The sequence below is a fragment of the Haemorhous mexicanus genome, chromosome 4 (genome assembly GCF_027477595.1).
Source record: "Haemorhous mexicanus isolate bHaeMex1 chromosome 4, bHaeMex1.pri, whole genome shotgun sequence".
Lineage (NCBI taxonomy): Eukaryota > Metazoa > Chordata > Aves > Passeriformes > Fringillidae > Haemorhous > Haemorhous mexicanus.
In genome coordinates this window covers 66,889,147-66,903,533 of record NC_082344.1, presented here as the reverse complement: position 1 = coordinate 66,903,533, position 14,387 = coordinate 66,889,147, and the positions used below count along the sequence as shown (strand labels likewise).

Genomic DNA, 14,387 nt, shown 5'->3' with positions numbered 1-14,387 from the left:
GAAAGTGTGAGACTCATTTTAAAGCATGCACTTGTGATCTTCTTCCAAAATCAGACCTCTCTAATGGGTCTTATAAACCAAATCCTGTAAAATGTGTCCCACTCTGCAGCCCACTTTCCAGTAGAACCTTTAATATTTTGTAGAGCAGTAAAGGAGAGGAGAAGGTCACTGAAAGGACAAGCAAGAAGGATGTGTAGGAATATACCAAAACTTTTACATCCTGTGGAGAAGTGCTCCTCACGGTTTAGTGCAAACACAACGATGAGGAAATCTCTGCTGTTCATCCCTGCCCACGTAACCCACTTCTCCAGACTCTCACACGGGAAAACACACACCAGAGCTGCTCCCAGATGGGAGGAAGGTCCATTCTCTCAGCCCACATTCACTGTTTCCATGATTCCATTCAACTTGAGCCTTTCTGCAGGACCTCAGCATTCAGCTTTTGTCTCCCATGGCAAGGGAATGTTGTGCTAGATATAGACCTTGAGCCAATCTCAAATTCTTAATTTGACCCAGATCTACAGCTTTAATTTAATGGAGCTTGGCTGATTTATGTGAACTGAGAATGTGGCTTATTGTCCAAATCAGAATTCCATGTCTCAGCAACTAAGTAAAATAAAACCTTAACTTGTGAACACAGAGGTCCAAAGACAGCAATATAAATATTTTTAAATGCTCAAAGTTTATATTAGATTTAACTTGCTATAAACCATATCCAGCATATTTAATACAGGATTAGTTTTTAAAAAAAAATTTAAATAGAACACAGTTCAGAAAAGATCAACAAATACATTTGGGTAATCATGGTATAGATTTTAAAATAAAGTTGATGAGCACTAAAAATGCAGTTTGCTAAACTGCAGATATTTGCAAATTAACAAAGAAAAAGACCATAGAGAAATGTGCTCAGTGCACTGCTTTTAAATTTTACCCCTTGCCAATCAGAAAGGATATGTATAACAAAAAGCAGCAAAGCATTCTGAATCCATATAATTGCTGTGGCTGTGGGAGACTGGACATTATGTAGTCTTCAAAAGTAGTTCCCATGGCATTTTTTCCTCATTTTGAGCAGAGGATAAGCCTTGTTCATACTTGTTCATACATCATAGCTTTTCTCTTACTTTCCCTTGGAAGTCTTGTTGGTTTCTTTGCTTCACCCTTTTCAGGGCACAGAGTGTGCACCTGGCAGAGCCTGCTCAGCCCTGCAAGATTCAAGTAGATGAAGCTTGCTCAGCAGGCACAGAATTTTGGTAGCATGCTTCAAAGCATCTTTCCTATGCAAGTTAAAATTTTTTAAAAGCTTATGACAGGAATAATTTTCAATAGGAGAAAACATGGTGTTAAAAAAAAACCCTGGCTTTCCTGGCAACTCAGTGTTCCTGGTCACTAAATCTTAATAGTGAACAGGTAACCAGACGTTTCACAGTCTAAAATAAACATTGACCAATTAGTACACTTTTCTCTAGACTCATTCTTAGAAATAAGATTGATTTTTTTCCAACTTTAACTGGTATGTGGCAGACACCCAGGAACCAGCAAGAGCAATGAAAAGCCTGGCAGGCATAAAAGTAAAAACAATGTCTAAAAAAGGAAAGCAATAGAGCAAACATAATTGGCAAAAGATGCAATAAGAACAACTTTTCTCTGATTTAGTAAGAAAATGTGTCATCTTTTTAATGACCCAGAAAGTCACAGATGCAACTTGCTATAGATTGATCAACTGGTAGGCAGAAAAAGGAAATACCTAACAGCAAAGTGATTCTACACAAAAATTCCACTGTGAAAGAAGAAAAATTGTATCAGAAACAAAGACTTCAATTAAAATTCATTAGTAAAGGACAGACTTTTAGGCTAAGATACATCTTGACACATGCCTCAATTTTCTTGAAATTTCCTGTAGTTGCAAATATTTCAAACTTTTAGGAAACCTGTAGTTATCAATAAGTTAAAATAAATAGGGTATCTTGGACAATAAAGAAAGAATAATAATCATCTAATTGTCATTATTTCTTGCTGAACAACTTATTTACTCAGCTGTATGTTTGCATGTAAGACTGCTGTTATCTCTGGTATGCAGGAAGAACAGAAAAAAGAACTTTTACACAGTGTATAATTGACAGACCTACAGCACAGCATAAAAGAAAAACAGTATTCAGATTACTTAGTAAGCAATTTATAAGTGTTTTCTCTTGAGTTCAATTCATCAGTACCAGAATGCATGATTTTAACTATGTCTTTATACAACATAAGTCTTGACCAATATGAGACAGATTCAAGATTTAAAGGAATTTGCAGTGCATATCACTTTAATCTACCAAGGAAATAGCTACAGATTTATGCCAAGAATTAAAAAGTCAAGAAGAAATAATTTCTGGGGAATAGCTTCATGGATAGTGTGGATGCATTTATTTCACTATTCTGTGTCTACAATTTGGGTGTTTCTCGATGGTTAGTACTAATTTTACAGGAAGCTCCACTTAATATGAGGAAAAGCTCCTTTACTGTGCAGGTGACAGAGCCCTGGAATAGGTTGCTCAGGGAGGATGTGGAGTCTCCCTCACTGGAGATATTCAAAAACTGTCTGGACACAATCCTGTGCAATGTGCTCTCAACTGACTCTGCTTGTGCAGGGAGGTTGAGCCAGATGCCCCATGTCCAACCTCACCCATTCTGTGATTATATGAATATCAACTCTGAAACCATAAGACAAATCCTAACCACATTTTACATTTATGCTAAAATTTAAGTCTAAATTAAAGAATGGAAGACTGAAAAGGGATCTGATCAATGCATATAAATATCTCAAAGGCAAGTGCCAAGAGGATGGTGCCAGACTCTTTTCAGTGGTGCCCAGTGACAGGATGAAGAACAATGAACATGAAATACAACACAAGAACATGAGGGAGAACTTCTTTACACTGAGGATGGCAGAGGCCTGGAACAGCTGCCCAGGGAGGTCATGGAGTGTCCCTTTCTGGAGACATTCCAAACCTAGACATGTTCCTGTGTAACCTGCTCTGGGTGACCCTGTCTGGCAAGGGGTTGGACTCCTGATCTCCAAAGCTCCCTTCCAATCCTACCAATTCTGTGATTCTGTGAATTGGGAGTGAAATTGCCTCAATAAACAACAGGTTGTTGAAGACTAAAGATACTTTTTAAAGGATTGTAGACTAAAAGTGATTAATTTACCCTTGAATTTTAAGGAAATAGAGATGCTTTGCTGCATTGCCACTGAAGAACAGTGTATCTGGATTTGGATGGTTTTGTATGTTTTTATATGGATAAGAATTGCTAGGAGAAATTACAGAAAAATATAGAAAATAACTTAGGGGGTTACTGTATCACTAGACCTAAGTCCCCAATTCTCCTAAAAACCCACCCACACCCATTCATGACCAAAGTTCAAAGTGCACAAGAACTCCAGAAAAGGAACCAACATTAGGCTTCACATTCAGTTTCAGTCATTTCTTGTGTGTCCACTTGCATCTGCTCTTTCTCTCTTGCTTTTTGATATTACAAAATCCACACTGTTATACTGGCAATAGGTTAAATCTTCTTGAGGGAGAGAAAGAAACAGCTGTGTTGAACCTCAAACATGCACCCATGGCATATATTAGCAAAAGCAGGCACACAAAAATGTGTCTTCATTTTAAGCAAAATGCAAACAGGAAGATAATGGTCCCTGATTCTTTGTAAAGTCTTTCCCCAGCTTGGGAATGAATTGGATCCCGAGAAGTTTCCCTCTCTGTCAGTGTATAACCTGACTGATAGAACAAAAGTATCTAATACCAGCTCACAGTGTTAAATATACTTCAGGAAAGATTCAGAAAGAACCAGGGTTATAGTTAGAAAAGCAAAAATGCTCCATTTATTATGCTCATTCCAATTTCCAAAAAATTAGGTATTTTCAATGCAATGGTAAAATTTCCTTCTGTTGACTTGGCAAAGAAAGGCTATTTTGAACAGATTTTGTACATCTGCTACATCAGGAAAAACACCTGCTGACAATTTTTGAGAGTTTCCCAGCACATAACTCTCTAGAGTAATTTAGCATCTAAATGGCATACAAGTTTACACAATATTGTTAGTCAGAGTAATTGTGTTTAATTTGCCTTTCATGGAAAGATACAATCCTTTTAGTATGTCAGTGCAAAGGCAATTTAATCTGCCACCCAGTGATTAAAATGCCAGAGCTAGACAGATATTTGTGAAATTAAACATTTCTCTTACCTTCATTATCTGAAATGGCCAAATGAAGGCAGCAAAAGGAGCAAAATATTTAAAGGAATATTTCCTGAGCACTCAGCAGAGAATAACACCAGCCAAGCAATTTGAATTAACTGGTAAAGCAGCTACTTATACCAATAATACTAATATGTACCAAAATTTTTGGTAGAGCTTAAGAAAAAGTTCTTGGTTCCTTAGGTAAGGTATTTTGAATGTCACTGCCTTAGCACCAGGCTCATACAAAGAATTCATGGAGCATTTCTCTTTTGACATCTACTTATCAACTGGCCTTACTTAAAAATAATACCAGGAGTTTTGAGCATGTACCAGCATCCAACCTCATTTAGCAAGTTTTTTCTCTACCACAGTAGAGAAGAAAGTATGGGGACACTTGCACAGCAGTTTGCCTGTTACAAAATAAATCTGCATAGAACATCAGAGCAGCCAACTTTCTCTAGATTGTGGATAAGTCAGTTTAAGGCGTTTCAAAGTAGCTTGGAATTATTAGCTTCCATTTTTTTTTTTTTACTCCCTGCAAATGCTCTTTTGCTTTCTTAGAGTGTATTTCCCTTGCAATAGATGCTGACTGGTGAAAGTTTTGCTTGCCCTGGTGAAGAGTCTCGAAGAGTTTTAGCTCATCCGTTTCTAGAGGGTTTGAGTGAGTCATGGGGTTGTTAGGGCTGTTTTTTTGTTTGTTTTAAGAAATTTTAGCTGGATGGAAAGGGTATCGGAGAAAGTGGGACGCTTTTCCAAGTTCGTGGATGCCTTTGTTATCAGGCGGGCGGGAAGGCACCGATGCGAAGCTAGACATTGCCACCCCGTGGCCAGAGGCGCTCGGCTGGCCGGCGCTGGGGCTGGGGCCGCAAAGCGCGGAGTGCTCAGACCAAATTGGAGCTTCAGGGTCCTGGGAAAACGCGAAGGGGGCTCAACTCCTCCAAGCAGGCCAAAGTTGCAAAAATGGGGACATGTAGCCCTGACATCTATTACTCCAAAATGAACTGTTTATCCATGTGAAGGGACAGGTCTGCCCTCCTGTGCAGAGACACACACAGAACATGCAGAGTTTGGAGTGTCTTTTTATTGAACCAGGAGAGAGGGAGAGGATAGGCCCCTCACTGCCTGAGCACAGTACTCTGTGTTTTCCTCTTTGGAAACACAAGCTTCTACAGGAAGACATCCTTTCCAGTAATTAAGTACTCTGTACCATAGTACCAACACTACAGTTTCCTTCTCTGCAATCCCATTTTAAAAATGAAGGGGTGACCCTTGGGAACATGTCATTTCTGGATGAGAAAGCACCACAAGCATCTGGCTCTAAATCTGAAAAGGTTCTACACATGGAGCTGCTCACAGGCACCAGTTTGTGCCAGTTCAGGAAGCAGAACATTGTTATTTCAAATCAAGCAGAAATACCTACAGTGTGTCAGTTCCTGCAGAGCTTTTAACATCTCAGCAGCACTTTTTGGCTCATTAAGAGTATCAAAATTTGCTACTGATCAGCTACATAACTCATTCTGGGTGGAAGCCCTCTAAATCTTCATGCACTTCCTATGTCTGTTTTTCATTTATCACTCAAACATTCCATTCCTCACTGTCTTTTCTAACAAACAGACTCTGCAGAGATAGGATCCTATACCCTATCTAGGAGGTATCTAGACTCCAGGCTGTTCAGCCATTTGCTTCACTAAGCTGGAAGAATGTTCTACCGGTTATCTGGCCAAAACTGATCCTTTACATAACAGCTATGGGAAAACAGTTTTATAATAAGCAGATTTCTGTTCAATAAACACTTGCACCAGGAAGCTCATCAGGTAAGATCCATCTCCCATAACTCTGGAATTCCACATTGCAGAACCACTCTCTGATGCTAAAGAGACTAGAGCCACTTAACAGGTGTCTCCTGCAGGGAAGATGAATCCTACCACTCCTCACTGGATGAACAGGACTTATCAGTGTAATCCTTCTATCCAAATGCAGTTCCTCACAGAACTCAAATTCCAGATTTGCTGTTCAAGTGCATTAATTGTATTCGTTATCTCAGAATCATAAAATGATATTGTGCTCCCTGGAGGAAAAGATGTATTTAAAGATCAAACAGGTTTTGGAGCAGCTTTTAAAAATTAAACATGCCACACATGTATAACAGAAATGCAGTTGTTCGAAATCCTCTGCCTGTGATGTACTTAACCACATGCAGTAGCAAAACATAATTCCCATGTCACCAGAGCAAGGAGAGAATTCAGATCCCGCCTTTTCAGAAACCAGATACATTTTAATATACTGCTCTACTGGTTTCAAGGAAATGGTTAAGAAATTCCATGTACTGCTTAAGCACAATTTAACAGTAAAGGGTAAATTAATAATGTAGAAAGAGATTGCTATGAAAGCAAAAATTCTGTGGAATCAAAGCAACAAGATGAAGTAGCCGTGCAAGAAAGAAGATAGGCCTTATCAGCAGAATTGAATTCCAGATAAAGTGCAGCTTCCCTTCCCTGAATAGAGACAGCCTATGATTGCAGCAATCAGAATCAGCAAGAGGTTATAAATTTAGCCAGTCTGAAAACCAAATGAAATGGAAGATAGAATGTCAAGCACTGAAGAGCAAGCTAATGAACAGAGAGCAGCATCTAACATTTTCACAGCTCTGAAGAGATCATACAGGACCTTCTGTTGAGTTTTCAGGTCAGGAGCATGTGGGATAATTAATTTCCCATGCTTAATGGGACAGTACGACACCAGCATGAATCTGTCATCAAGTCATTCCTAAGACACCATTACACTAAAACTTTCAAATTTACTATGTCAGAAGAGAAAACAAGCAAACAAAATGGTCTTTGTGTAAAGAGCCTTCTAGAAAAAGCAAATACAAGTGTTTAATCTCAAATGCCACCTTGCTTGACTAGCTATGTCATCACACTGCTTCAAGGTAATTAAAAGGTCACAGTTATCATGATAATGGCAATTATCTGTTATACAGACCATGGGAAGACCAAAGAAAAAGATGCACTTCCCCTTTCCCTGGACAGTATCTATATATACAGACATAAATATTTAATATACATATGATACATACACACATATATATTCTCTCCCTGTAGGAAATAAGTAAAACTGACAAAATTCGAAAGGTCAAAAAGATGACAAAAATTAAATACCTGAATGTACATATAGAAAGAATTCAGAGCATGCTCTGAATGACAGATTTTAGGAAAAGAAAGCTTCTTAGGCAAAAAAACAAGGCAATGAGATTACATAGCTATAGAGTTCTGGAAAAAAAAACCACAAAGGTGTGTTTTTTACCTTTCCCCAGACTTGTCATATAGACAAACATAATATGTAGCCAACAGCCCCATCTGGTTTCTGAGACTGTACATGCAACTTCCAAAAAATACCCATACTTCCTTTCTTTGTAGTATCCCTTAAATATAAAATAAATCAGCAGTTTCTGTAGAGAGTTCTTGAGAGAATAAAGAGGCATCATCTCAAAATGGACTTCTTTTGTAACTAAAGTGAAATAATAAGTTTTTCTGAAAAATATTTAGTTCTATGTAACACAGTAGGAAAAGCTGTAATAAGTCATTGCAGGCAATAGTGACAGTTCTGAAAAGGGCACTTAAATTGTCTTTGAAAATAGGGGAGGAAGGCCTTCACATGACCACTGAAATTCACAAAACCAATACTCACATTATGAGAGCCTTCAGTTCTACAAACCAGTTAGTTGTTAGTACAGTATGTATGTAAGTTTTCTTGAATTAGAAGATAAAGCTAGTTCCCATAAGTACTGCAGTAGATGAAATTGACAGAAAATGAGGAGTGGTGTCTGGGGAACTGGGTCAAACCAATTCTCAAGCCCACCTAACATGCTTGTGCAGATGGATTTACTTGATGTCAAAAAATGTAATGAAGCTAAGTCAGGCAAAGGAAACCACAATTCATTTTGAGTGGGTTTTCTGCTGTAACACTTTATTAAATATTTTTCATTGCATCTATGCATTAATCATTTTCTAATATCCATCAAGGCAGAAAGACACAGCAAAGAAAACTGTAGTTTTTAAAAAAATACTGTTGGGTTTTGGTTTTAGTTCACAGATGGATCCTTAAGAACTACAAGACTCTGTATCTTAAAGGCAATGAAATGTAATTCACTGCCATATAAACTGTTAATTTAGTCTGGGATGAGGAGCTCCACCTTACAGCACACAGATAATGAGTCATTGAATGCAGCCTGCATCCTCCTACAAAGCCAGTGCAGTATTTCCTTAGGTACTTCTGCAGTAGTTAGGCTGCATTTTCCAAAAACGCTTATGAACTCTTGTAACACTGATCAGGAGCTAAATTTATTCTCCTTACATTCAGCTCTGTTGCAAAGGTTCTTGCCTTTTGGTAGAAGAAGAGAGACATTTCCCGATCCATGAGGAAGTTGTGGTAGATCACAGCAAGTCTGGTGTAAATCTTCAGTTGAGCTTTTTTATTGCCCAGGTCCATGGCAGCAGCAAGTGCCAAGTGGTAATAGCCAGCTGCATCAAAGGGGTCCTGAAATAAGAGGCTCAAAGATAGTACAAGCAGTGCAAGAGGACTGCAGACCTCAGGTTTATAAGTATCTAATAAAAATAATATAGATTCTGAGCTTTTGAGGTTTTCCCACTTTACATTCCAAACACACAAAACCAGAAAATGGCAAAATCTGATTCTATGAAATATTACTCAATATAAAAATTTGCTACACAAGTTATTAAAATTTCTTACCTTAAGGTCATAGAATATAATATCTCCTAAGATTGAGTACACCTTGACATAATAGAGTGTTTCCTCCTCAAACTCCAGAGGAGAGGAACAGAGGGACAAGGCCTTTAAATAGAAGTGTTCAGCTAGTTCACAGTGACCCAAATGGTGATGGATGGCTGCCAGGCGATGGTAAGCTATTCTTTCATTTAACTGATTTCCTATGGACATAACATAGGAGTCAGGATATGAACAAAGAGATAGACTACTTAAATCTATACTACTTTTTAAAAAAAAATCATATTGAATTTTCTGAGCTTCTATTGAAAAAAAAAAAAAGAAACAAACACATTTGCTTGAGAAAAATCCTATGGAATTTCTGAACTTCCTCCCATAGGATTTGACAGTGCCTGGGATTTTAAGAAATAACTACATTCATCTCTCATGTATGTATTATATTATATACACACACACATACACAATATGCATTCTTACAAAGAATACAAATGAATTATCATGAAAGAAAGTTAATGGGAATAAAGACTCCCTTGACCATTCCAAAATATATTTTACATAAAAATTTACAACAAAGATTATTTTCAGACTGATCAAAATGACCTGTCTGTGCTTGTACAGAGGGTTAAGAAGGTTCTTAATCAGTTGAACAGCTACCAAATTTGAGGAACAGTCATTTGTAAACTAGACCCATAATTTTCAATTTTTCCATCTTATGTTGGCCCACAATCAGAGCTTTGGGCAAATCTGAAAGTACTCTCAAAATCCTCTTAGGACTATTTTATTCATGAATATTGTATCTTAGCTCTTAGAAACACACTCAGTTTGGACATAAAATTCCAGGTTTGATTCTGTGCTCTACCACATGTTTTCCATTTGATCCTAAGTTGAAGAGTAAGCAATGAATTGCTCATTCTTCAATTAGAAGCAAAAAATAGCAATTATAGTAGTGTTATGAAATCCTGGCAAGAAACGACTGAATGCAAGGGAAGAAAACTTGAAATTTAGAGTTCTGTTGTATTTTTAGAGGTATCACTTATACTCAGCTATAATAGAAATTGTTCTTACCTAATTTTACACTGAGAACGAGAGCTACTCTTGCATATTCCAGACTTTCCTCATAAGCCTTCAGATTCATCAGCAATTCCACCAATTTATTGCATAATCTGAGTTCAGTGGTTTTGTTGCCAGTCTGAACAGCAAGTGGAAGAGCCCTGTCCTGAAACACACAACAGCAGCTTAGGTATGGCTGAACCCCAAGATGTGCACTGACTGGCTCTCATTTATGCCAAATCAAGTAATTTCTGGTTTTGTTTTGCTCTTTGCTTAGAACAGCTCTTGCAACCAGAAGTGATTTGAAACAGGTGATATCTACTAACACCATGACAAGTACTCACTGGAACAGTGTGCTGAGAGGGTCAGCTTTTGGTTCAGCATTTATAGAATACCTGCTATGGTGGGAGGTACATAACTATCAATGCAGCAGAAAAACTGCACGAACCCTGTAGAAAGTCACTGCTTTCTCCTTTTCCCAAGTACCATTGAAAAATATGTCTCCAGCAGCTTCAAACAATTCCATTCCTAAATTTGGATCTCCTGTGCAAAGAGCAGCATCCTGAGCAACCTGAAAAGTAAAAGAGGAATGGGGAAGGAAAGAAAGAAATTAAATCTTGTTTACTCCATGGTTTAAAAAAAAAATCATAGTAATAATAATCAAAATCATGAAAATCATAATAATCAAGTATTAGTAATTTTGAAAAGATCATTTTCACTTTCCTATTATAATGATGAGAAAGGCTATATTTGATGTGAATATGCTCCTTTTTGGTACCCTGTCTTTGTACAAGCCAGTGGCAGGTGCTAAAGAAGAAATAAAAACCTGGTTACCTATTTCTGGCAATAGTATCCTGCTATCTTTGTCAGCACATAACATTCTAAGAACGTTCACAGAACATTTTAAGTATATTTGATAGCTGCCACATAGTAAATTTGAATTAGATCAAACATATATAAATAAATTCCAATTGCAAGTAAGATATTGCTAACTGCAGATTTAAAAACCTGTGAACTGATTTCCATAAATAAATGCAGGTCCACTATTCTGTTCTCATGGATAAAGACATGTCTTGTTAGCAAAAACGATTTAACGACAGAGCACGCAAAGCAAGAATACCAGGATCCTCAGTTATTGACAGAGAAAATAGTAATGAAAAATGTGCCTTTTACATAAGGCAAGGCTAAAAATCCTGCTGTGGCTTTGTCTTCCTTAGTTTTCAAATTGCATTCAGTTAATACAAGTCCTCCTTTCTACTTGAGCACAGAGGCGTGCAAGACACGTGCCTCTGCTCTCACACGTGAAAACACAACAGCAGGTCCAGTTGGCCCTGGGTCATGCAAGGCATGGCCACAGCAGGAAAAATTCAGATGCTGTGGAAATGCTTCCTAAAGAAGCTACTCTGTTTTCCTGGGAATCTGGCCCACAAGCCAGCATTCTTAGGTGATTATTCTCTGTTACCCACCAGCATGTAGCATGCCTGTGTCATATAATTGCTGTGGTGCTGTAGAGTTGGTAAATGGTGTTGAAGGAACACACAGAATTAACATGAACTAAGAAATGTCACTGCCCAAAATCCTTCCAGAATCAAGCAACAGATTAAAATGGATTAGCAGAGGAAAATGCTGAGACTTTCCCTTCCCCTGCTGAGCATTACATGAATGGTGGCACTAAATGATCTGAACATCAACTGGCAAAATGTATGGAATTTTTATATCTAATTATTTACTCTTACCATGCCACCTGTGCTACACTGATACCATGTGCATGCCTGTCAGTGTTGACAATGTACCTGAATATAAAGATCCACAAGCTCATTCTGCCTCAGAACATAATATATCTTTCCTGCCCGGAGCCAAGCATATGCCTCCTTCTCTTTTTTCTGGAGATCTATAAATATTCCAAGGCTTCTTTTGGTATATTCCAGAGCTGACCTGTAGGCCCTGTAATAGGGAAAAGTACTAATCACAGTAGGGTTCTTCAGAATTGCAAATAGTTTTCTTCATAACAAGAAATGTTGCTGTAAGACATTCTGTTTCCCCTATTTAGGGCACAATTAAAATTTCTCAGCCATATTACACTGGTAACTAAAAAACTCTTTTTCTTCTTTTGTTCCATCTACATTTCCTGTTAGATTATTATTATATTGTTATATATTCTATAAATATGTTATATATATATATATAATGGTATATATATTATTATATTATGTTATTCATACATTTTTTCCTGTTATATTATTTCAAGATGGTTTATTGCTCTACCTCAAACTTGTGAGAAGTAGAAAAGTCTTTCATCATCTTTAACTCTTCTATCATTTATGGATTTTTACTAAAAATGTCAAAGAATTCACCCTTTTTTTTAAATCATCTATACATCTGACTAAAGTGCAATTGAGACTAATCAGCAATTGTTGAAAAAAACCCAAGAAACTGACAGAGGAGAATAGTAGGGCAGAGGAGAATGTCCCATTCTCATGATCAGTTCTAGAAGCACTAAATTACCAGATTTATTGATGCTGTGGGGCTTTATACCAGCCATAGAAACCCCAGAAATCTTAAATATTTCTCCATTTTGTGCTAGACTTCCATCCCCTTGACCCAATGTATTTTCATCTGAGCACAAGACACAAACATATTAAAATGGAAAATGACCTGCACAGTTGTGGTGTTGGAAGAGCTGAGTTTCCTTGTTACTCAGAGCAGCTAACACAAGGAATACTGGGATACTGTGGTCTAACACCATCTTGGGTTTGTGCTATTATCTGGTGGCATGCTAAGGTTATACAGTCAACATCTGGGAGCCAGGCTCCTGGGATATACAAATTCCATCTACTACAAGCACACAAAGCAGCAGCTTCTACAGCTAGTGAAGTCTCTTTGCAAATTCCAGGCAGCTTGAAATCTTAACTAACTCCTTTGTCTTCAGTATCTCCAAAGGATGGTCACCAACTATAACATTAAAAAGCCCTAACAAAGCAAAATAAATTGGGTGACCTACTAAGTACATTAAATGCTCAGCCTACAGTCACTTAAAGCTAAAATAGGCATCTGTTCTCTTTCCATGACTGAGAATTTTTTTTGCATCCTTACTGAGGCAAGCTTGAAAATATCTGAATCAAAAGTAACTCCTTGAAATACAGTAAGAAGAAAAAAAAAAAAAAAACAGACAAAGCAGCCTTAAAAAACACTCCAAATATTCTTAGAGAAAACCAAGTTTCCTGAGCACTTGCTACTATAATATAACTTGTGCAGTTTGTTATTTCAATAGATCAGAGCAAAAAATTGGTATTTGGAAAATAAGAGCAGTATATATAATAAGAGCAGAAATTGCAGAAGAGCAAAACTATGCAGGTTTCCACTTGGGCTTTGCACTTATGTAAGTTTTGAAAAAAGCCCTTCCTCAAAGAGGAACACTTACATAGAGGCAATTTAATGCCTGACCTGTTTAGAATATGTTCTTTTGGTGCCTTAAAAAAAAAAAAAGTCTTGCAAAAATCCTTGAAAACAAATCACCTGATATAGCAATCATCAAGTGCTGCATAACATACAATAGGTTTAAAATGTATTTATGTAGATTTTTAAAATAAATTGGTTTTTGAAGTAGTGCTAATCCCTGCAGAACATCTTGTCTCCCTTGAGAGATTATAGTTACTTAAAAAGAAACAAGAAAATTCTCCGTAAGCACTGGACTTTTGAATTCTGATAAAGTGTATTACCAAAGCAGAGAGAGAGGGAAAAAAAATCACTAATATTCAGCTTTTGCAGAAAAATTGAGATCTATTGCAGGATGAAAAAGTTAAAATCAGAATGAAAGAAAAGTCATTCAGCATGTCTTACCTTTCTGTTCCTAAAGACAAATAGAGCTGACTAATGGTTTCCAAAATTTGTCCCTCCAGAACTTTGTTGGACATCTTTCTGGCTAAAGATAGTTGATATTCATTGTAGATGACACACTGAGTCTTATTGGGAGAAACTGTACTGTAGAAATGACACAGCAGTTTAATTGCTTGCAGCTGACCTAGGAGAATAGGTTGGAAAAACAAACTTGAATCTCTGTTCTAAAATGAAAATTAATTTTACAATTATTCATTTTCACTGCTTCAAAAAATTACAGCACAGATGATGAAAAATATAGAAATCATTACAAGAACATCCCACTGCCATTTCATTCACCCCCAAAGTTAACAAAGGCTAGAGGTTACTTCAAACTTCATTTCCAAAATAAAATAGTAATGGAGTCACCTTACCTGCATTAGCTGCCTCAATTATGGCAGGAAAAACAGCAAAGTAATATATGAATCTTCTAAATACAATGTAACATACATGTATAACTAACATTCCCAAACAGGGTACATTTTGTGACTTAT

At 37.2% G+C, this 14,387-nt stretch overlaps 1 protein-coding gene across 3 annotated transcripts in view; it reads right to left on the bottom strand.

Annotated features, from left to right (window-relative positions):
* Nucleotides 1-8,162: 8,162 nt before the first annotated feature.
* Nucleotides 8,163-14,387, bottom strand: part of SH3TC1 (SH3 domain and tetratricopeptide repeats 1) — a 28,434-nt gene continuing 22,209 nt past the window's right edge. For 2 of the 3 annotated variants that reach the window (XM_059845242.1, XM_059845243.1), the window contains 6 exons: nt 13,858-14,038; nt 11,811-11,961; nt 10,466-10,588; nt 10,033-10,183; nt 8,974-9,170; nt 8,163-8,760 (listed from right to left, as the gene is read on the bottom strand). In XM_059845242.1, the coding sequence (XP_059701225.1) occupies nt 8,530-8,760; nt 8,974-9,170; nt 10,033-10,183; nt 10,466-10,588; nt 11,811-11,961; nt 13,858-14,038 (1,034 nt within the window). In that variant the 3' untranslated portion in view covers nt 8,163-8,529. Of the gene's footprint in view, nt 8,761-8,973; nt 9,171-10,032; nt 10,184-10,465; nt 10,589-11,810; nt 11,962-13,857; nt 14,039-14,387 lie in introns of those variants that run through there. The other variant, XR_009486310.1, reaches the window with a different exon arrangement.